The sequence below is a fragment of the Mustela putorius genome, unplaced genomic scaffold (assembly GCF_011764305.1).
Source record: "Mustela putorius furo isolate JIRA1106 unplaced genomic scaffold, ASM1176430v1.1 tig00003863_pilon_pilon_pilon, whole genome shotgun sequence".
In the NCBI taxonomy this organism is placed as follows: Eukaryota; Metazoa; Chordata; class Mammalia; order Carnivora; family Mustelidae; genus Mustela; species Mustela putorius.
Genome location: NW_025422015.1, coordinates 1767030 through 1791092, shown reverse-complemented (window position 1 = coordinate 1791092; position 24063 = coordinate 1767030). Strand labels below are relative to the sequence as shown.

The window sequence follows — 24063 nt, the reverse complement described above, 5'->3', positions numbered from 1 at the left end:
AAAGGATGACCTGTGAATTAGTGCAAACTTAACACAATTGCAAAATAACAAGTCTCTTGGTAAATTTCTGGTAGCATGCATTCATTCTTTTCTGATGTAGGGTAAAGAAAGATAAGACTGAAGAAAGGCAACACATTTTGAGCACATTTTATTAGAGGCTAACTAGTAGGCTCCTTATTTTCCTACTTTGTCTGCAACAGATAATAGATATTAAGAGAACTAGGAAGATAGTATGTTATAATGGAAAGCATCCTGGACCAAGAATCAGGGAGATCTCAGTTCTGGTTATTTTTTTTTTAATTTATTATTTGACAGAAATAGAGAGAGAGAGAGAGAGAAAACAAGCAGGGGGAGTGGGAGGGGGAGAAGCAGGCTTCCCATTGAGCAGGGAGTCCGACATGGGGCTCAATCCCAGGACTCTGGGATCATGACCTGAGTCGAATGCAGATGCTTAACCAACTGAAACATCCAAGCGCCCTAACTTGGAATTGTTAATTGTTTTGATTGTTCTGAAAAAGAATAACATGAGCTATATTCTCTAGTCTTTGATTAGATATTATTTTCTCTCTCATAAAGTTATTGATGGATATATTGAAAAAGGAGAACTTAAGAATTCCTTAAAATTTTTCTCTGTCCCCTCATGACCAATACTTATATCCCTTCTCCCTATATCATGTTTTCTTTTCAGTCATTTCATCGGAGGTGAGAGAAATACACAGTTCCTCTAACAAGTAGTCCAACAGCCCAAGAGGTGCTGCACAGTGATTTTTAGCTTCCTAGAAGAAGCAGATGTGGGTAACAGTCCTCAGAAGTATCCTTGACCTGCAGGAGCATTGAGGAGGGAAACAGCAGGTACTCACATTTTGCAAAAAATAACCGAGAAAAGAGAGAAGGTCTTAGAGATGGATTGATTCCTGTACAGTAACAGAAGTTATTTAAGAGTAGGGACTGTATCCTATTCATCTCTATGTCTATAATGCTGTGAACAGTGCCTGACAGTGAGAAGATGTTCAATATAGATGCCATTGAATGTTGAGTGGATGGATGAATAGATAATGGATAGATAAGTAGATATAATAGACTTATCTAGAAAATATAGACTAAAGGATTGTATCACAATCTCTTTCAGTCTTGTTGACGAGGCGGGATTGAAGGTAGGGGTGGGAATAACAACCATGTACACACATGCACACACCAGGCATTCTATCTCTTTGTTTAATTACTGGAGCCAGTCTCTACTCTAATTACCATTTGGCAAAAATAAATAAGACCAAAGTACAATGAAAATTGTTATTATAATGCACTAAGCTTTACTGATTTGCTAGCTAGGAAATAGTCAATTATAGTGTGTGATGAATAGTTGTAAAAACCTCTAGTCACTATAATTGATATTCAAGCATTTTATTCAGAATTTTGGAGCATTGTAGATGTAAACAAGCAGAGATTTCTTCTGAGTAGGAATGTGGGGCAAAAGAGTAAAGTTTAATAAAAAGAAAGTCAAAAAGAGTAAGAAGGCAAAAACCCCCAAACATTGTGACAATAAAACAGCTGGAACTAAGCAATGATTTCTTGTAAGGTACACATTCTAAAATATCCTTTTTATGCCCAGACTGAATATGATTTTACAGCATCTGTTCCCTTTGATATCATGCAGCAAAAATGAGTGTATCTTATAACACTGCTGTTAAGTAGTAAAAAAGAAGCTAAAGCTACCTTAGTTACTATTTTGGTATTTCCAGCATAGCACTTCCTGTTCCATAGGCTTTTGATTAAAATATTAATAAATAAGATATGAAAGGAAGTAGCTTATATTAGAGGTAGCAAAGTGAAATTCCCACAACTTCCCTAAAAGTGACAAAAATGAGTGATGTCTTTGTGTCTTTTCACACATATACTCTCCAATAAATACAGAAGGACAGATAAAAAGTAGAAAAGCCATGATTTTCCAACAGCTATAGTAATAGTTGATTATGGCTAGAACCATTAATAGATGTTAAAATTATTGGTGGAAGGATTGTTAAGGAACAGGATAGTCACATAATCTGAAACATCACTTCACACAGATCCCATTAATTACAAAGGGGAGAAGAAAGTTTTACAATGGAAAATCGGCTTCTGAGGTGAAGCCCTGCAAAGGCTACCAAGTATGTAATACTACATTATATCATTTCTCTAAAAGGGCAGGCAGAAAGCTCCTGTGAAGCTCCTCTTTACAAGACTTTCAGGGAAACTGTCAGGTTCAGTTGTAAAATGAAATACAGGTGAAAGTTTTGGAAGTCAGTTTCAGCAAAATGTATTGGCAGCAAGTATTTCTGGGAGATTCTGTGTCCTCTCATGTATTTTATCACACACATCTTTTAAAAAAAGTCATAAGAGTAATACACTACAATACTTTATTTCTGGAGTTGTGCATATTTGTGTGTGTAAATGGTAAGGGATGTATCTGTGTGTTTGAGAGATGGGAGATTGGTGTGGGAGGTTGGATCAGTCATTATTATGTATCTCACAAAAGGTATCTCTCTCTTCTGTCCTTGCTTTTTTCAAATTTAACCTTGATATTGGGGCCAATGCATCAAAAAACACAGCAGAGAGAAAAATATATACAGTGAACATCCTTATACTGAACATTTCAATAACTCAACACTGAGAAACTCATGTGACTGTGGATTCACAGTCCCTGTGTAGCCCAGTCCTCAGAAGCCTGGCCTGTCTCCCTCCCTCCTAGTCTGCTGTACCCCCATAAAGCCCAGCTAGCTCTAGGTATGCCTGATCCAGTACCTCCCTCATACCAGGGCAAGAGCCCCTCACCTGAGCCCCAAGTTTCACATATATACCAACAAATACTTTTATTAACAAACATGTTCATTCTTTGTTATTCATCCATTGCTCATCATTACACAGTGTGATTTGTAATCCTAAACACCCACCCTTGTCCTAACCCCATTCAAGCTCCAAGGAAATGCTTCTCCAAACCTTTTGTCCTAGGACTTTTGAAACAAGAGGCACCTGCCCCCATGAAGGTTTTTTGGTTGTAGCACTCCCAACAGTGGAGATGGACACTGCTTCAGAGCCATTAGTGGTAGAAGTGCTTAGGTAAGAAAAAGACTAATTAACTTGTCAAATTGTCCCTCTTAACATCATTCCCAGTAGTGTGGAACATCCATTTCCTTGCTTCTCTTTGTGTTTCAATATATGGGTCTGAAGGCCTTTACCAGTTAATGGTGTTTGTAACAGTTTACATGGCTGTCTAGTATGGTAGCCTTAACCGCATGTGGTTGTTGAGGCACCTGAAATGTAGGTAGTCTGGCAGAGAAGTGCTACAAGTGTAACTGAGACATCGAATTTTTCACACGCAGTGTGAAAAAAGAATGTGAAAGACCTCATTAATTATTGTTATATAGATTACATATTGGAACAACATTTTAATACTTTGCATTAAATAAAATATATTATTAAAATTAATTTCAATTATTTTAAATGTTTACTTTTTAGTTCTAACAGGAAAACATTTAATGTAAAAAAATTAAAAGTCATGCATATGGCTTGCACTACATTTCTATTGGACAGTGCTGATCTAGACATAATTTTTATAAAGTATGATACTGATTATTAACAATTACATGGACATGCAATGCTAGAATTGTGAAGAGTTTTTTTTAATTGAGATAAAACTGACATATATTACTTTCAGGTGGACAACATAATGATTTAATATTTGTATGTATTATGAAATGATCACCAGAATAAGTCTAGTTAACATCTGTCACCACACATAATTACACACTTTTTTCCTTATGATGAGAACTTTTAAGATCTACTCTCTTAGCAACTTTTAAGTATATAATACAGTATAATTAACTGGAGTCACTATGTGGTACATTGCATCCCTGGAGCTTATCTATTTTTTAATTGAAAATTTTTACCTTTTGACCACCTTTTCCTATTTTTTTTCAGCCCTCACCCCCCGTCTCTGGCAACCAGGAGTCTGTTCTCTGCATCTGTGAGTTTGGGGTTTTTGTTTTGCTTTATTTTAACATTTCACATATAAGTGAGATCATACAGTATTTATTTTTGTCTGATCTTTTTCATTTATCATGATGCCCTCAAGGTCCATGGGTGAATATTTTTATTTTTATAAAAAGGTCTACTAAGATTTAATTAAATATTTAAAAATGATTTAGAAAATCAACTTTATTTAATAACTTTGATTAAAATTTTTCATATGCGGGCACCTGGGTGGCTCAGTTGGTAAAGCAGCTGCCTTCAGCTCACATCATGATCCCAGGGTCCTGGGATTGAGTCCCACACTGGCCTCCCTGCTTAGCGGAGAGCCTGCTTCCCCCTCTGCCTGCTGCTCCCCCTGCTTGTACTCTCTCTCTCTGTCAAACAAATAATTAAATAAAATCTTTTAAAATTTTGTTTTATATGCATTGATTAGAATTTGTATTTTGACTTAATCTTAATGTACATATAATTTGAATATTTTAGAAGAAAATGACTTCAGAAAAATATATGTAAAATATGTTTAATTTTGCAAAAATACATTCAAATTTTGTACTCTTAACATAGTTGCAATTAATTTTTAATCTTTTGGCTTTTTACTATCAATAGAATACAAATAATGTAAAAATCTTTACTGGAATAATACAATGAGTGATCTTTTTCTAATGAAAGTAAGAAAAATAAATTTGTGGAATGAGTCAAATTAGAAATTATTTATAAGTTATAGAGTTTTATGTTATTATTAATATAAACATCTCTGGCCCATCAACAAAAAGATCCCTAAAATGTAGAGTAATAATTAAATTCAAACGTCTTTTATGTTTTGCCAACTAACAGTAAAAACCAGCCATAGCTTTAAACACATATTTTACTTTTGTTATTATGAATGTACTATTGTTTTAGTAAAAGGAGAGAACATACTTCATTTTACAGCTTGTTAGCCTGAACTGTAACATTTAAATGTTTAGATATATGGTATATGGACCCCTATTTGTACTCTTGCTGTGGAGCTCACAAATGTTAGGAACGGGGGCACCTGGGTGGCTCAGTGGGTTAAGCCGCTGCCTTCGGCTCAGGTCATGATCTCGGGGTCCTGGGATCGAGTCCCGCATCGGGCTCTCTGCTCAGCAGGGAGCCTGCTTCCCTCTCTCTCTCTGCCTGCCTCTCTGCCTACTTGTGATCTCTCTCTCTGTCAAATAAATAAATAAATAAATCTTAAAAAAATTATTATTTAAAAAAAAAAAAAAAAAAAACAAATGTTAGGAACGGACCTTTTCTGATCATAAAGGCAACCAGGGTGACCCAAACTTTCTAAGTGAAATGGGCTATCCTCCATGGAACCACATCATATGGAGCTTCCATGGTTTCTGGGGAGCTCTCAGAGCTGACAACATTTGTATGGCCCTCTCAAGTTCTTTGTGACCCAACTCAAGGGTCCACCCTAACTCATCTGCACATTTACACCACACTATGGATGAAAAGGAGTGGATCTAAGAAATTGGTGAGCAAGAGAATGAACCTAACAATCTCACTGCATATGTGTTTTCCGACTTTTGCCCTTTCCAGACTAAGTTAAATAGCCCCGCTGGCAATTGCAGAGACAGGTTTAAAGCCAATTCAAAATTTCTGAACTATATGCAATATCACAGCTGTGGTGCCAGCTTTTAGTAGAAACTGGGTCAAAGGGTGGAGTAGGTAGGAAGTGATGCTCTTCGAATGGTATACTCAGCCATCTGTCAACTAAGCTGATAGAGGAGGAAGGCTCTTGAAGAACCCAAGGGAAAGTTGTGAGCAGAGTGGTTTATTAAGTTGATTCACATATTGCTTAAACCGTTAATGAGACTGTTTACTCCACTCTGAAAATTAATGGCTCTTTTCACAGACTAGAACTATAGAATTATGAATGATCATTATGTCAGAAATAAAAATGGATTGGAAGCAGAAGCCCAGAGTTCTCATCCTAGTTTTGCTATTTTCCAGACATATAACCCGGGGCAAGTCAGTAAACTGGTGTAGCCTTCAATCTCCTACCTGCAAAATGATTTAAAAAAAAATGTCAAGCCTATTTCATAAATTGATATGAGGATCAAAGTAAAGCACTTCTGAAAATTAGAAGGTTACTGAAGCTCCTGGGCGGCTCAGTGGGTTAAAGCCTCTGCCTTCGGCTCAGGTCATGATCCTAGGGTCCTGGGATCAAACCCCACATCAGGCTCTCTGCTCAGCAGGGAGCCTGCTTCCTCCTCTCTCTGCCTGCCTCTCTGCCTACTTGTGATCGCTATCTGTCAAATAAATAAAATCTTAAAAAAAAAATCTAAAAAATAAATAGGTTACTTACAAATAGAAAACATTACAATTTTTTGTTGCACTCTTGATATTTCCTTCAGAAACTTATAACCAATTTCCTATAATTGCTATTACCACAACAAATTAATATGGGTTTGTTTGATGTGATTATATTGTGAGATGTATTTCTTTCCCAAATGTATTTCTTTCCCAATTCAGAACTCTAAATCACCAGTTATTAAATATCCAAACTTTATTAAAGTACTATTCCAGAGAAACTTACTTTTTTTAGACCTCAGTTTCACTCACTAAGAGTATTATATTTCCCCCCTGAATTTCTATGTCTCTTTCCCTCTCCTTTCATTTAAAAAAATCAGATGACTTATCTTCTATAAGATACTTATACTGTCAAAAAATTATCATCTGCCAATGTCTGCTTTTCTTCTGTCTCTCCTTCCTGCACTCATCTACAGTTTATAGAGAAGGTGTCTCTTAATTTTCTCATCTTGATAGTTTTTACAGAAAGGGACCCTTGTTGCTCCTTTCTTCATCCCCAAAGCCATCTGTGGGTTCCACTCGACAGGACTAGTTGGGCTAATGGACACTCCCTGTGCAACCTTGCCTTATCAGATAAATCAGGGAGTGAGCCTCTGACAGGTGCTGCTGTCACTATCCGGGATGTCCATGGCGCAAGTGGCACATAATCAGACTGTGTACACACGTGGTTGAGCAAGAGACTATGGGTGGGTGACTTTTTCCTCGCCCCAGGTAAATGCCTTGCCACATCTGTGTGCTGAGTCAGTGAAATCCTTTCTTAGGATTTGAAATAAAAGAGAACAATGTGAAAACATTAAGACATTGCTCCCATCACTAAAAGTTGCACATTTAATTATGCAAGAAGAAAACTTCAGGTGCCTAAGTATTAGGATAAAATAATGTATTAAATTCTTTTCCTAACTGAGGAAAGGCACTGAGTTACTTTATATATTAAGATAATAAGTTAATTCAAACCCCTCCCAGGCAACACAATTAGAAAATAATTCTAAATAAATAAATAAATAAGAAAAGACTTTACCCACTCTGTGTCTTATATTTAATTTGCAAAAATTATTTTAGAATTTCAAACACTGTTTATTATGTTTATCCTCACAGCTGAGTGTTACAAAGTTGTGTAACACAGATTGATGACTGGACACCCCCAAAGTTTTAATCAAACACAGGAACAGGTAGAGCCCTGGGTGGGTGGAGCCCCAGTTTTCACTGAATTTCCCACCAGCCAATAAGAATGGGGCATGGAGTTAGCTTTCATTTCAAGTGATTTATAGGTTATAAACAAATATGGTAGTTCTTGCACTTTTGAATTTGTGAATTTAAATTACATTATGGCTTTTAACATACACATTCACAAACTGGACAATGGATTAGAGAGAACTAATTATTAATGAATTAGTAATTGATTTTAATTAATTAATAATTCTTTGTTTGAACGAGATGTTATTGTTGAGCTGATGATTGTAGAATAGTATTTAGGCTCACAGGTATATAACAGACATCTTCACTTACTCCTTGGCCCTTCAATTTGAAAACAGCATAACAAAGTATAAAAACTAAAATTATGTTGAAAAAGCACCACGATTCCATCATCCAAATAAAGCAACTATTTTATCTGCATATATCCTTCCAGTCAATATATATTGACAAGTAACCCATGTCTCCAATCTGAGGAGTACCATGGAGGATTTCCAGCAGAATTATTGAAAGCCCAAATTCCTTCCAGACCTTAATAGAATATCCTTGGTGTGATTGACTTGTGTGTTCCTTTTGGTGGCCTTTAAATTGCTCTTGCTGCCACCTCATGGCTTCCGTTGTTGCTGGCTGCTTTCTTACCCAGGGTGTGGGATGGCTTTATGTGATTTGAAAGCTTGTCACAGCTGAGTTTAGTTGAAGATTTTCTTGTCCATCAGGATAACAACCCCGAGGTGCAGCTCCTGTAGGCTCATACCTGTCCGAACATGTCTGGGAAATTTGTGAACAGCCTATTTTCCTGGGAAGGGCCAGCCTATGGAAAACGCTTGAGTTTTGTCTCCTGCTTGACTACAAGGCATTTGGGGAAAATTATGAGGTATTCTGACAGAAATCAAATTGAGAGGGGGCTTTACAGAGTCTCCTGGAAAAGAATTCATCCTAAGGGTAGAAGAAGGGAGACCTAATGAACTACCCAGTATCAAACCCTTAGTCATCAGAGAAGAAAAGAGATTCTGAATATAACTTTGAGACCCATCACATCTGTTCTTAGCCCCGTCCCATACATTCTTGTCTGGGTCCTAGGTCAAATGAGGACGGTAAGTAAAAATTAGAAGAACATTCACTGAACACTTCATAAAACATGAAGGCATACACACAGATACATTGCATTGTTTTGGACCCCTCAGATTGGCCAGAGACAGATAACCCCAATTTGCCACAGATCACCAAGTTTTGGTTCTGCGAACGTTTAAGAACGGCAGCGTGTGGTGACATCCTTTGCACTCAGTAGAGTAACAGCAGGGTGAAGAATGAGATGCTTAGGCGACTAGGATCTGGGGAAGGCGTGGTGACCACTGGAGGAGAAATGTGGTATCTAGTAAGATATCTGTCTTTCTGATCACAAGTAAAGCATCCCCTATGACTCTCAGAAATGCTAAAGGGAGCATCTTAGGGGTTGAAAATCAAACTTAAGCCTAAATGCACCTACAGGCTGGCGAGGTCCCTTCAAAGCTAGATGCAAGCTTGCAATAACCACAGATGGAAGATGCAGCTACTATATAGTATATATAACTAGTATATGTATATATATACACTATATATGTTATATATAGTATATATAACTAGTATATATAACTACTATATAGTCAAAGTGTCTTGGCTTTTTAGATATTTCACAGTTCCCCTTGACTTATTATTTTTCTTTCATTTTTATTCAACACATATTAAGTATATCCTTTGTGCAGGGGGATAGAGTACATAGTGTGCAAAACATATTTACAGACCTCGTAGCCTGGTGGGCAACACAGATTCATTTATTTATTCATTGAACAATTTTTATTGACTACCTACAATATGCTAGGTATCATTCAATGTTTGGGCATAATAATGAACAAGTAAGCTAGGAAGGATTTTAGTTTCAAAATACTTAGTAGGAGAAGATAATAAACGCGAGGATAATAAGTTATAACAATACAAAGATCAATAAAAGAGAAGTAACTACAGATAGGGCTAAGTAGAGGGGAGGAAATAAGCATAGTGATATAAAGACAAACAACTGAAAGGCCTTGCTGAAGAGGTAGCATTTGAACAGGAATCTAAAAGAAGGAAAAGAGAGGTGCCTAGGTGGCTCAGTGGGTTAAATTCTCTGCCTTTGGCTCAGGTCATGATCTCAGGGTCCTGGGATCGAGTTCTGCATCGGGCTCTCTGCTCAGTGGGGAGCCTGCTTCCCCCTCTGCCTGCCTCTCTGCCTACTTGTGATCGCTCTCTCTGTCAAATAAATAAATAAAAATCTTTAAAATATGGAAAAAGAGCCAGACACCAGAGATCTGCAGATGAGTGTTCTAAGTAAAAACAACAGTAAGAGGCAGCCCCTTAGGTGAGAGAAAATTCAGTGTGTTCAAGGAACTGAGAGGAAGCCAATGAGCTAGAACTTAGTGAGAGAGGAGAAAGTGTGATGAGATGAGCTTAGAGAATCAGAAAGGGCCAAATAATATGGGGCCTTAGACTTTGGTCAGGAGACTGGCTTCTTGCTTTGGTTACTAAGAAGGCTATGGATATTATAAGCAAGGGACAGTCATAATCTTAGAAATTAGAGTAACAGGTGCTGAGATTTTTCATTTCCATTTTCTAACAGTACTCTCCCTCAATTCTCAAGAAAATTACATTCTTATGTGCGTCCTGAGAAAATGTCAGCTGGCACTATTCAGGGACTTACCACCAAGCTCATTTTTCACACTAATGTATGGTGTCTCTACACTGATTCAAATATCTGAACTTCTGCTTAATCCCTTGGGGGATATAAAATGGAGCATCAGGGTGGCTTCGGTTTTCTCCTCTTCACTGGAGGATTTCCACACCAAGACTATCTAGCAACTGCTCCTCCCAGGAGGTTCATGGCAGTAAAACTTTTATAGGCCAACCTTTCACTTTAGAACAGCCCTGTGTTGGGGGTTGCCTGGGTGGCTCTTTCAGTTAAGTATTCAACTCTTGATATCAGCTCAAGTCTTGATCTCATGGTTGTGAGTTTGAGCCTCAGCATGGAGTCCACTAAAAATTAAGACAAAACAAAACAAAACAAAACAAAAAACAGAACAAAACCCACAAAATAACAGACCTATGTTGAGGAATTTGGCAACATACACATAAAATTTGTGACCTAAAAGTCTTAATAATAGTAACATCACAGGGAAGATGGCAGAGATGTCCTGCAGACCTGCTAGGACCCTGAGAAGAGTGAAGACAAACGAAGACAATTCAAATACTATGTAGTGGCTCCCTGTTTTTTGTTTTTGCTTTTAAGATTTTATTTATTTATTTATTTGAGAGAGAGAGAGAGAGAGAGACCGACCATGAGCAGGGGGAGGTGGGGCAGATAGAAATGGAGAGGGAGAAGCAGACTCCCCACTGAGGAGGGAGCCTGACATGGGGTTCAATCCCAGGACCCCAGACCATGACCTGAGTCAAAGGCAGACACTTAACTGACTGAGCCACCAAGGCACCCTGGCTCTTGTATATAAACAAATGTACAAAACCCAAGAGAGTCTCAGAAGTAGTGGAGGAATGTGGATTGTTCAAAGAAACAGAAAGCTGATAGCAGGTAGGAAAAATGGAATCACCAATGGGCTAAAATATGGAACACAGCTCCATCTTCAAAATATTTTCTAAACATTTTGAAAATATTTGGGCTTCCTGATGGGATTTTTTTCATTTATTTTCTTTCATCCATTCACCCATCATTAAAGAAATGTATGTGTTTGTGTGTGTATGTTGTATGTATATATACATATATACACACATACCTATGATTGTATAATTACATTTATGTATATAGTTTTAACTATATTAGTCACTATATATGCTGATATATATATTATATATGGGCTAAATGTGTGTCCCCCTAAAATTCATATATTAAAATCCAAAATGAATATGGTCATAACATTAGGACACCCCCAATGGAATGTGTTCTTAGAAGAGGCTCTCCTCTCTCTCTCTCAGTCTGTACACAGAGGAAGGCCATTTGAGAGACATGCTGAGAAGGTGGCTATCTCCAAGCTGAGAAAGAAGGATTCAATGGACACCGACCCTGCTAGAACCTTGATCTTGGACTTCCAGCCTCCAGAACTGTGGGGAAATAAATTTCTATTGTTTAATCCACTCATTTTCCTGCTTCTTTGAATAATGGGTAATGTTTTCAGTTATATGCCAGACATTGTAAATTTGATCTGAATGGATTTTCTTGTATTTCTACACACATCCTTAAGCTTTGTTTTGGGATACAGTTAAATCATGTGGAAACAACTTCATCCTTTTAAGGCTTGCTCCTAAGTTTTGTCAGCCTGGATCAGTGCAGTCTTTAGTTTAGGGCTAGTTTGCTCCAGTACTGAGGCAATATTTAAGTCCTTTGTTTGATGTTCTGTGAACATGTTTTTTATGACTCTAGAGATTATTCCCTCTGATCCTTTCAGCTATTATTTTCCCCTGGCCTTGGGGGAAAATAAGATACATGCACTCATTGGTAGTCAGCCAGAGCCTCAAGAGGCCTTTCTGTAGATTTCCAGAATTCTCTCTGTCCTGGCTCACTTTTTTTTCTGGTACTCTGCCCTGTGAACTTCAGCTGCCTTGACCATCCCAAACTCCTTCTCCTTAAACTTTTGGGAAATGCCAGGCAATGCCTGGCTTTCCCCCCTCCCTATACTGCGTCTTGGAAACTCTCTCCAGGTACTAATGTACAGACAATCTCAGGGCCCATTTGTTTGTTTCCTTGCACAACCTCAGGGATCACTGTCCTATGCTGTCTGGTATCTAATGCTTGAAAATGCTTGTTTCATTTACTTTGTGCAGCTTTTGTTGTTTCCAGAGAATAAATCTGGACTGTGTTTCTCCATCTTGGCTGGGCTCTATGTATTTAAGAACTTCATTTTTATAAACCTTAATTACATCTATCCCTATAAATTTCATATTTTAATTTTATCCTTTTTAATTATCTTCTGATATTTTGCATTTTTTGTTTTAATTAGTATGTGAAAAATGAATAAACATTATTTCTATATGTTTGCCACATGGGTAAAATATGTAGTTTAGAGTAAGACCAGTGATAGAGGTCTGAGGCCTTCTACTAGGGACCAGACTGAAGTTCTCCTCAAACCATTAGGCAGGGTTCTTTGAGAATAATGGCCCATAGAGTTGCAGGATCATCTCACATTAATTTGCATGGAGCTTACATACACATCTCCTATCCACAAAAACAGTAAGGGAGTCTTCATCACTTTCCTTTTTTTTTTTTTTTTTTAAGATTTTTTTTTTTAAAGATTTTATTTATTTATTTGAGAGAGAGGAGGTGAGAGAGAGCATGAGCGAGGAGGAGGTCAGAGGGAGAAGCAGACTCCCCGTGAAGCTGGGAGCCCCATGCGGGACTTGATCCCAGGACCCCACGATCACGACCTGAGCAGAAGGCAGAGGCTTTAACCCACTGAGCCACCCAGGTGCCCCTCTTCATCACTTTCTTTGCAAAAATGAAGTTATTCTATGTTTATTGCCTTCCCTAAATTTAGAAACTGTCACAATGGGAGTTTGGTTTATTCTATATGGCTTTTTCTTTTTTTCTTTTTTTTTTTTTTTAAGATGGATGGATTTATTTATTTATTTATTTGACAGAGTGAGACACAGCGAGAGAAGGAACACAAGCAGGGGGAGTTGGGGAGGGAGAAGCAGGCTCCCTGCCATTTTTCCATTTCTGATTTTCCATCATTGCTCTTGTTTATCATGATCTTTTAGAAACTGCCAACAGTTTCTAAATGTGGTGAAGCTAAATTTCTGATTGAACAACAGTTAAGGATAAAAATCAATTTGGATAGGTAAGCCAGAAGCGTTGATTCTGGGTAAAGCAGAAGAGCCGTGGACACCCTCCTATGTAGATGTCTACACACTGCAATGGAACTATTCATCCCAATAAGGCACATTGTTACATATCTCCCATGAAAACAATCAATAAAGCATTTAGCCAGAAATTGTACCTACTTTTGTTTCTGAATAGCTTGTAATGATAATCTGTCAATAAATAGTGCTGAGAATTGTGCAGGACACAATGGTTCTTCAAGCACTTACAGGAAGCTTACATGGTTATTTGACAGAGGATATTAATTTTAATAATATATCTTATTTAATACAATATATAAAAATATTTCAAACTGTGATCAATATTTACACTATCCATAATATATTTTACATTATCTTTTCATATTAGGTCTTCAAAATCCAGTGTGTATTTATACACAACATATAAGCACTTGCACAGAAAGTGCTTAATCTGCATTTAGATTTCACAAGATTTACACTTGGAAAAGTAGCTTCACATATTCAGGTTCTAAACATACTTAAAACTTTTCTAATAATTGCCTAAAATATCAGGTTTTAGTGAACCTCATTAATTTAAAAATCCAGTTCCTCTGTTGCACTAGCCACATTTTAAATGCTCAATAGCCTATGTAGTTAGTAGTTACTGTATTGAACAGAAGCTCTAGACCATTGTAAGGACTTTTGGCTTTTATTCTGGGTGAGACAGGGAGCTCTGAATGGTTTTGGGCAAAGGAGTGAGGTGATGTGATTGAAGAATACTCTGCTGTGCTGGAAAATAAATTGAAGTGAGGCAAAGGTGGCAGCAAGGAGACCAGCCAGGAGGCTACGGTACTAATAATCTAAGTGACGAAGAACTAGGTTGGTAGCAGTGAAGGTGCGGAGAAGTAGGATTCCACGAATACCTTGATGGACCTAACACAATCTGCTTATAGATTGGATGTGGTGTCATCAATGACACCAAAGCTTTTCGCCTAAAATGAAACTGTCACTTACAGAGAAGATTTTGTAAGAAACACGTTTGGGGGTTAAGGGAGAAAACTCAGTTTTGGACACTTTCAGTTTTTAGGTGCCTGAGACAGGAAGTGGAGATGTTAAGTAGGCAATGAATATATGATTCTGGAGTTCGGGGGAGAGAGCTCAGCTGGACATATAAATTTGGGTCATTAGCATATAGTTGATATTTAAAAATTAAGACTGGAGATCACCAAAGGAATGAGTATATAGAAAGAAATGTTAGGGTGAGGTTATTCAGTGAATGTCTTTTTAGGAAAATGCAAGTTTTGAAATCAGGCTCCAAGACAGAATTGGGGGAATAGTCAATTCCTTCCAAAGTAAAAGCAGTGTTAGACAAAACCGTGTAAAGGTGGCGATCACCCAACTATGCTACAAGACGATTCTGTTCGGCTGAGATAAAAATTCATAGCCAGTGGATATAGAAAGATGCAGTAAGCGGGGAAAGGCTTTCTTGCTGGCTAAGTGGCCAGCCTGAGCTGGAAGTGCGAGGACTCTAGGGACAGCTTTGGAGTAAACGAGTGACAGCTGTAGCTCCTTTCCTACACAAACACAAAACCAACCAGCCTGTTGGACCATACAGCATATGACCTAATGCTGGTACAACAAAGACTTCGATTGGCAGAGAAGAAAAAGTGTTGCCTTGAACCACAAAGCCACTCTAACAGCAGAGGCCCAGCAAGGGTGGATTACTAGGGAGGTACCCTTTCCGTGAGCTCCAGAATAGGACGAATTCCGAGGGAGGGGGCTGATCAGGCCCGCTGCAATCCAGACTGGCTTGTGAAGTCTGCACAAAATTCTGACAAAGGGGAGGGCCGTGGCTTGGGAGACGAAGCGCGGAGTTATTTATTTCAGGATAGCGGAAAGGCGCAAGTGGCAGCTCAAGGACAAAATGGTCTGAGATTCTTGCGCAGGTCGCAGAGTTGAAGGTGGCTCTGCGAACGAACCTTTCTTGCCATATCTTCTCTAAAGCGGGCAGTGGGGAGGGCGAAGGACGGAATCCGGTGGTGGTGCGGCGGGAGGGGCCGACTCACACGGCATCTTTTAGGTCCTGATGCAGGGAGCAACGGTGCCCATCACTACTTTCCTCTCACGAGGTAGCTCCGTCTAGGGCTGGCTCCCTCCCCGGCAAAAGTTTCGTCTGGTTAAACGGAAATGTGCCGGAAAACCGGCCTGGGAACGCCCCGGGACACGCCCAGGAACGCCCACCAAATACAGGCACCCAGGTACCGCCCGCCCCGCCCGGGTGGAATCCTAGCGCAGGAACCTCTACGGCGTAGCTGGCGGACCGCAGGGGGCGGGGCGGGGCCGACGCGCACGAGCCTATTACGGCAGACGCTTCCACGTGACTAGAACTGACCAATAGGCAGGCGCGACGATAGCGGCGGGGAGATTCAAACGTGTTTGGGGCGAGGAGTCTGGATTCCATCTTTTCTTCCCAACTCCGCTTTCTGGCGGTGAGTTCTCCCTCGCGGGGACACCGAGGAACGGCGGCAGCCCGTGTGTGGGCTCTTTAGCCGCGAGGGTCGGTGAGTGGTTAGGGCGAGGCGGAGAGGAGTCCGAGCCTGGTAGAAGACGTAGGGCGCGGCTAAACGAACTGAAGGGAGAGGGGAGGTCTCGCTGCTTCCGCCAGTCCAGAGGGCGGTGAGGGGGATTTTGTTGAGGACCCAGGAAACAAGAGGTGGGTGTGTACCTCGCTGAAGAGAGGGCCTAGCGGGCACCTGGGGAGAAACTGGGGGACATGAAGTCTCGCAAAAGACACGCCCTCGGAGAGGAGACAGTGACGCCGTTCTGACGGTTACATTTTGAACCTGACTTCAAGTAGCGGTATCTAGGTGCCCACTTCATCGCCCCTTTTCATTGTCAAACTCGAGGTCAGGGGCGGCTTTGATATCAGTTACCCTGGGCTAATGGGTTAATGTCTGCGAGTCACAAACCTGAGATTGACAGGAAGAATGACTGCAGACCCTTAGCAACATCACCACCGTGCAGATGAGCAAGTGCTCGGTGCTGTAAGAATACAGTAGGTTTTTGGTTTTAAAATGATTAAGATAGCAAATCGAAATTCTGCCAGATAGGCATAAGAACAAGCCTTCTGGTATTCCATGTATCAATAAAAGGCAATAATGTGTATATTTTCCGCTTTGAAAGCACTTGCAATGCGGAGGCTTACATACAGTAGGTGAATAAAGGAATGGTTTTCATTATCAAAAATATTCTTTATGGCGCTGTGCCACTACCAGAATCCAAGCAAGCATTCCCTCACATTAAAAAAAAAAAAAAAAAAGACTGAATTTGAATTTGCAGATGGCCCAGAGGAAATAAATCTGGAAAAAAGTGAAAGGAAAGCGTGGGGGAAAAATGGAAAGTTTGAAAGCAAGGAGAGACAGCAATTTCTGTGCTGTGCAATGGCTTCATTGAAATTCCGTTGGGAAGAAAAGGTGTATCGGATCTATTGGAAACCTTGCTGGACAAATTACAAGGATGTGCTGTTGTTGTCACGAACAGTTTCACAAATGCTACTCATAATATCTGCTTTTAGATGAGTTTGCATAACTGAAGATTTCGTGTTCTGGGTTCTAAAAGGCTACTTGAAACACTTTTTTTTTTTTTCTTTAATGCTAGTAGAAAGGAATGATGACCAGTTCAGTTTTTTTGTTTGTTTGTTTGTGGTTTTTTTGGCCTTAGAAATGGAGGCTGAGGATTTAAGTGGCAGAGAATTGACAATTGATTCAATAATGAACAAAGTGAGAGATATTAAAAATAAATTTAAGAATGAAGACCTTACTGATGAGCTAAGCTTGAATAAAGTCTCTGCTGATACTACAGGTGAGTTCCTTTTCTTTGAGTGCCTGCTAAGGTAAAGGAATGAAGTGGTAACCACTTGTATTTCATAAATGTAATTTTTCTCAGTAATTGTTGCTTGCTGATTAGACTACAAATACTTTATATTTTACCCCTTCATGTGGAAATGTTGCCACAATTTTCTGCTTTCTTAAAAACGGAAACTTATAGTGTGCTCTTAACTCTTCGTTTGTTAGCTGTTATTTCTGTTGATACCCCACCATCAGTAGATATGCCGTTTTTTTCCATTCTTTTTTTGCTGCAAACTGAGCAAATGTTATGAGTCTTAATGAAATTATGGTATAAACTTAAAGTCAAACACTCGATTTTTGATAGTGGAGAATCTTCTTATTACTTCCCTTTTAATTGTGTTCTTCTTTGCTTATTACTCTGTTCCAGCGACAGTAGCTTCCCTGCTATCTCTCGTACTATACGCTAGACCAGCTTCTATCCCAATTCCTTGGTTTTTGCTCTCTGCTTTGAACACCACTCCTGAGATCTCTACCTACTCTTAGTTTTTCCAGGTCTGTTCACAGGTCCTCTTAGTGAGGCTTTTCCTAACTCACTTATTTAAAATAGCAACCCGCTGATGTGAGCATGTGTATCCTTTCCCTGTATTATTTTTCTCCATTGCATTAATCACCTTGCATCTAATTTACTCATGAATTTGTTGTCTGTCTCCTCCACTAGAATGTGAGCTTCATGAAGCCATGATTTTTAATGTTTTGTTATATCTACAGGGCTTGGAATGGTGCCTGGGATGTCATGGATACTTAAATTTTTATTGGATGATGAATGAGCAAAACTGCCCAAAGTTTGATATCCTAGCTTTATGAGCAGTTAGCTCCGAGTGTAATTCTCTCTATATTTCAAATTACTGAGGTTGTTTGAGAAGTGACCTTTGGATAAATTTGTTGTATCTGTACTATTAAGTGAATGATAAATGAATGAGGGATTGACAATAAGTGGAAGAACCTGAAATCTAGTCATGATGGTAGATCATATTCAACTGAAACAACCTAGAAAATGATCATTTTGGTGTTAAGCAAAATCTTAGTAGAATATTACCATATTTTATTATGTGTACTTAAATACTATTAAATCTTACGCACCAAGATGGGTCCTTATTTAAAATTCTTAGCTCAGGACACCTGGGTGCCTCAGTTGGTTAAACGTCTGCCTTGGGCTCAGGTCATGATCCCAGGGTCCTGGGATCAAACCCCAAGCAGGGAGCCTGCTTCTCCCTCCTCTGTTGCTCCCCTGCTTGTGTTTTCTCTTATGCTTTCTCTTTCAAGTAAGTAAATAAAAATCTTAAAAAATAAATAAATAAATTTCTTTGCTCACTCAAGACTGTAAATACTTATCATATATTGATAACTGGGATATAAAACATTATTGTAAGTATTGAGGGAAATCCAAAGATGGTTTCTAGGTGACAAGAATTCATATAATCACTACACTTCACTGTAAAATATGTTTGGCATCAAATAAATACTAACACAGGGGCACTGGGTGGCTCAGTGGGTTAAAGCCTCTGCCCTCAGCTCAGGTCATGATCCCAGTGTCCTGGGATGGAGCCCTGCATCGGGCTCCCTGCTCGGCAGGGAGCCTGCTTCCCTTCCTATGATTAAGCGTCTCTTATAGTTTGTCTCTTCTGATTCTTTTTGTTTTATTTTTTCCTCTCTTCCCCTATGATCCTGTATTCTTTCTTAAAATTCCACATATGGGTGAGATTGTCTTTGTCTGATTGACTTATTTTGCTTAGCATTAATACCCTCTAGTTTCATCCACATTGTTGCAAATGGCAAGATTTCCATTTTTTGATGGTTGAGTAATATTCTATTGTATATCTATACCATATCTTCTTTATCCATTCGTGTGTTGATGGACATCTAGCTTCTTTCCATAGTTTGGCTATTGTGGACATTGCTGCTATAAACATTGGGGTGCAGGTGCCCCTTTGGATCACATTTTTATCTTTGGGGTAAATACCCAGTAGGGCAATTGCTGGGTCATAGGTTAGCTCTATTTTCAACTGTTTGAGAAACCTCCACACTGTTTTCCAGAGTGGCTGCGCCAGCTTGCGTTCCCACCAACTGTGTAAGAGAGTTTCCCTTTCTCTGCATCCGCGCCAACATATGTTGTTTCCTGACTTGTGCATTTTAGCCATTCTGACAGGTGTGGGGTGGTGTCTTATCATGGTTTTGATTTGTATTTCCCTGATGCCGAGGGATGTGGGCATTTTTTCTTGGGTCTGTTGGCCATTTGTATGTCTTCTTTGAAGACATGTCTGTTTGTGTCATCTGTGCATTTCTTGATTGGATTATTTGATCTTTGGGTTTTGAGTTTGATAAATTATTTATAAATTTTGGAGACTAGCCCTTTATCTGGTAAGACATTTGCAAATACCTTCTTCCAGTCTGCCCTTTGTCTTTTGGTTTTGTTGACCTCATCCTTTGCTATGCAAAAGCTTTTTATCTTCATGAAGTTCCTGTAGTTCCTTTTTGCCTTTGTCCCTTGGCTTTGGAGACCAGTCTAGCAAGAAGTTGCCATGGCCGAGGGCACAGAGGTTGGTGCCTGTGTTCTCTAGGATTTTGATGGGATTTCTTTCTCACATTTAGGTCTCTCATCCACTTTTGGGTCTTTTTTTTTTTTTTTTTTTTTTTTTTGAGTCTATTTTTATGTATGGTGTAAGAAACCATTCACTTTTTGCATGTTCAATTTTCCCAACACTATTTGTTGAAGAGAATTTTTTCTTGTATATTCGTTCCTACTTTGTTGAGTAGGATTAGTTAACCATAGAATTGAGGGTTCCATTTCTGGGTTCTCTATTTTCCATTGATCTCTGTGTCTGTTTTTGTGCCAGTACCATACTGTCTTGATGATTACAACTTTGTGAAAGAGCTTGACGTCCAGAATTGTGATGTCACCAGCTTTGGTTTTCTTTTTTAACATTCCTTTGGCTATTCAGTCTTTTTTCTGGTTCCAACACAGAGTGGTTTTTTTAGACCTCTTGCAGGCAAATTTGTTAGGAGCTCAATGGAAGTGAGGTTAAAAAAAAAAAAGGAAAAGGAAATTAATATCAGGCCAGATTAAATTGAAAATAAAGCAAAGTAATGAGTATGTTATGTTTTAGTAAAAAGCAGAAACACTAATTTTGTTTGTAAAAGCAAAGATTTTGCCCTTATGGAAGGCAACTGAAACTTATAGAAAGAAGGATTGTTTCTTTGGGAAATCTGAATTTAATAATGTTTAGTAATGATTAAAATATCCTGAACAAGAGATTGACATTAATTCAGTTTGTCTTTTTAAAACAATTGACATGGGGCACCTGGGTGGCTCAGTGGGTTAAGCCTCTGCCTTCAGCTCAGGTCATGATCCTGGGGTTCTGGGATTGAGCCCCACATCGGGCTCTCTGCTTAGCAGGGAGCCTGCTTTTCTCTCTCTCTGCCTGCCTCTCTGCCTACTTGTGCTCTCTGTCAAATAAATAAAAGTCTTTAAAAAAAATTGACAGTAAAGAAAGGAAAAAAAAATAATAATTACAACGAAAATAATGGAGAAAGATGGGTAACTTGGAGAAGAAAATAACCATACCAGTTACTTAACTTTTATAAATTGGTTTTAATTTTAAAATTTTAATTGGGTTTATTTGGGTTAAAGGTAAGTTTGAGGTATATGGAGATAATGTTGGATGGATGAGATTGTAAGGAAGATTATGTTAGGAATGGGGCAATAAGTTTTTAAAATTTTTAATGAAGTCACTGATGAAGAATTTTCTAACAAAGTTGTTACAGGTGGTAGTAGGAGAGGCTTAGGTTTTCTTTGGATAGTTAGGGGGCTGAAATAGAATTATGCTGCTAGACCATAAAAATTTCTTGGACTACATACAGTCTTTTAAAATATACTTATAAAAAAGCTTATTTCCAAAGTTTCTCTTTCCTTCAAAACATGTAACTTTAGTAGTAAAATAAACTCTTATAACGACATACATTCAGTAAATAAGTTGCTTATATTTATATGAATTGTTAAAGTTTTAAAGTGTTTTAAGGAGCTTATGTACATTAATACTGAGAATGTAAATTGTTAACTCATTTGAAAGGAAAGTGCAGGGAGCCTGCTTCCCCCTACTCTCTCTGCCTGCCTCTCGGCCTACTTGTGATCTCTGTCTGTCAAATAAATAAATAAAATCTTTAAAAAAAAAAAAAAGAAAGAAAGAAAGAAAGGAAAGTGCAATTTGTTGTGGTATATTTTGTTCCTTTTACTCAGATAACTCAGGAACTGTTAACCAAATTATGATGATGGCCAACAACCCAGAGGACTGGTTGAATTTGTTGCTGAAACTAGAGAAAAACAGTGTCCCCCTAAATGATGCTCTTTTAAATAAATTGATTGGTCGTTACAGTCAGGCAATTGAAGCACTTCCTCCAGATAAATATGGCCAAAATGAGAGTTTTGCTCAAATTCAAGTAAGATTTGCTGAATTAAAAGCGTAAGTATTCACTTTTTAAACTACATTTAACTAACTAAATTACATAGCACGTAACTACATTATAAAAGAAATATGTCAGTATCAATTGTAAGAAAATTAGTATTTTTTAACCAAATGCTTTTGTTTGTAATTAACAAGTGAGTATTGTAAACTATTTACTATGTACATATTCCCACAAAAGTTAAATATTCTGGTCTCTGCCTAAAAAGATTATAAAAACTAACTTATTAGTATTTAATTTTACACACAGAAAAAAACAATATCCCATGTCCTTGGAAAATTGAATGAGGAATATCAAACTTAAGTAGCTCTATCCTTTTTCTTAATATTTGACTCTAAAATCTTTATTATAGTGTTCAGGAGCCGGATGATGCCCGTGACTACTTTCAGATGGCCAAAGCAAACTGCAAGAAATTTGCTTTTGTGCATGTATCTTTTGCACAATTTGAACTATCACAAGGTAATTTGAAAACACCAAGTCCAAATTTTAAGTAATAGATAACTTCCTGCTGTAACTCACATTGTAATGTTAAATCATACATATAAAGTGGGAAATTTGAGACAAAAGGCATTGAAGTTGGTCAGATGAGATCTGGGGGAAGAATGCCACCAAAGTGTAAATGCAGAGAATATTTGTTATACTAGCTTTTCTACTTGTAAGGCATAATCCAGGGAAATAAGTATGAACATCGTATTTGTGCAATTAATTAGATTCAGGAAATGTCCAAAAGAAAGTGACTTTTTCACTGAATACTTGTGTGATAAAAGGATATCAGATATTTAAGTTAGCACTTAGATAAACTTTGCTTATGCTATGGTTTCATACTACCAAAATATATAGCAAAATAAAACTGTAGCATTAATTGGTACTTTCCCTTTTTAATTAAAAAGAAAAGCAAACTGCTGTAGAAGCTTTTGTTTCTTGTTCATTTGATTCTTGCATAGTCTTGGACTTATGGATAGAACCATGGCAATTTCTTCTTCAGACATTTTTAGCCTACCTATTCTTTTTTCTTTTTCTCATTTTCTGGGGCATTTGGATCCAGGCTCAGCCAGCCCTCTAGCCACATATTCCTAATTTTCCCTCTGCTCCAATCCTGATCCCATTTACTACCTGTAATACACACATCACTATTAGTTAATGTGTTTCTGACTCAGCCAGAATCCCCATCATGGTGCTCAAAGCAGGGCTCAGTCACTGGAGTGTATTTCCTAGGATTGAGATTAGAGAAAAGCCTTATAAAAACTCAGGAAATAAAACAAAACCAAAAAAAACCTCAGGAAATCGTTTGAAACCCGGAACTTTTACTTATTTACAGTATTTCTGAGTCCTAGTTGTCTGAATTATCTCTAATCCATCCTGTGTATTGTCAGGTGACTTTTAAAAAACAATCATTCCCTTTTTGCCTAGGAAAATTGATTAATTCTTGCTTATTAGAGTAGTTTGGCCAGACCTTTAATACTGTCTTTCTTTTCTTCATTTTACTTAAAACATTTGTTGAAGTATTATGGCCTATCAACAGCAACTATAAATTTTATATCTTTAGATACATAAATATTGAAAATCTCAATTTATCTGTAAAAAGGAAACTTTATCATTGCAATGTAGTAGTGGCCTCATGGTCAAAATTGTGATTATTTTGAACAAGGTTATGAATAGGCTTTCAGGAAATAAGCACATCTCTGAAAACCTATGTGTAGTTTGGTGTGTATGTATATTTTTGTAGTGTTGGAGGACATTCCACCAAACTCTCAAAGGGGTCTATGACCTTATTAAGCTCCCTAATTACTAGTTCTTACCTAGCCTGCCTTTCTTCTTTTGCTGCCCTAAAATGTTCAAATCCTGAAATACCACAACTCTGAATAAATGTATACTTAGCCACTATCAGATATATTTATAGTCTTAAAATTTGTAAACTCTAAGAAACTATAGGCCATCTCTTAATCATTTTTATATCCAAAGTGCCAGGTGTGTAGCATAGCTGAGTGGCTCTCATAAGTTCTGATAACACATTCCATATGATCCATGATGTATACATTTGATATTTATAAATCAAATTCTAGACAAAATATATTGAGTAAGTTTGCAATTGAAAGGAAATTTGTTGATTTGTTTGTAGTCAGATGATTATAGTAGTCTCAATTATTTTGCATTTTGGGGTTGGTATAGCTAAGTCTGGTAGCTTAAAGACTAATCTTTGCTATTTTTAAAATGTGAATCCTTTTGATAGAGGATTCCCTTTAGCAAAAGATGTCGACCTTAATAACTAAAGGTTGTGATGAATCATAATTATTATACTCTACTGGAATAGATTGGTGTTCTTGGGACT

At 38.0% G+C, this 24063-nt stretch overlaps 1 protein-coding gene across 9 annotated transcripts in view; it reads left to right on the top strand.

Moving 5' to 3' along the window:
• Window positions 1-24063, top strand: part of TTK (TTK protein kinase) — a 76511-nt gene that overhangs the window by 17712 nt on the left and 34736 nt on the right. For 2 of the 9 annotated variants that reach the window (XM_045066227.1, XM_045066226.1), the window contains exons 1-4: window positions 15794-15929; window positions 17089-17229; window positions 21511-21733; window positions 22087-22193. In XM_045066227.1, the coding sequence (XP_044922162.1) occupies window positions 17091-17229; window positions 21511-21733; window positions 22087-22193 (469 nt within the window). In that variant the 5' untranslated portion in view covers window positions 15794-15929; window positions 17089-17090. The other 7 variants (XM_045066225.1, XM_004752809.3, XM_004752806.3 and 4 more) reach the window with 6 other exon arrangements.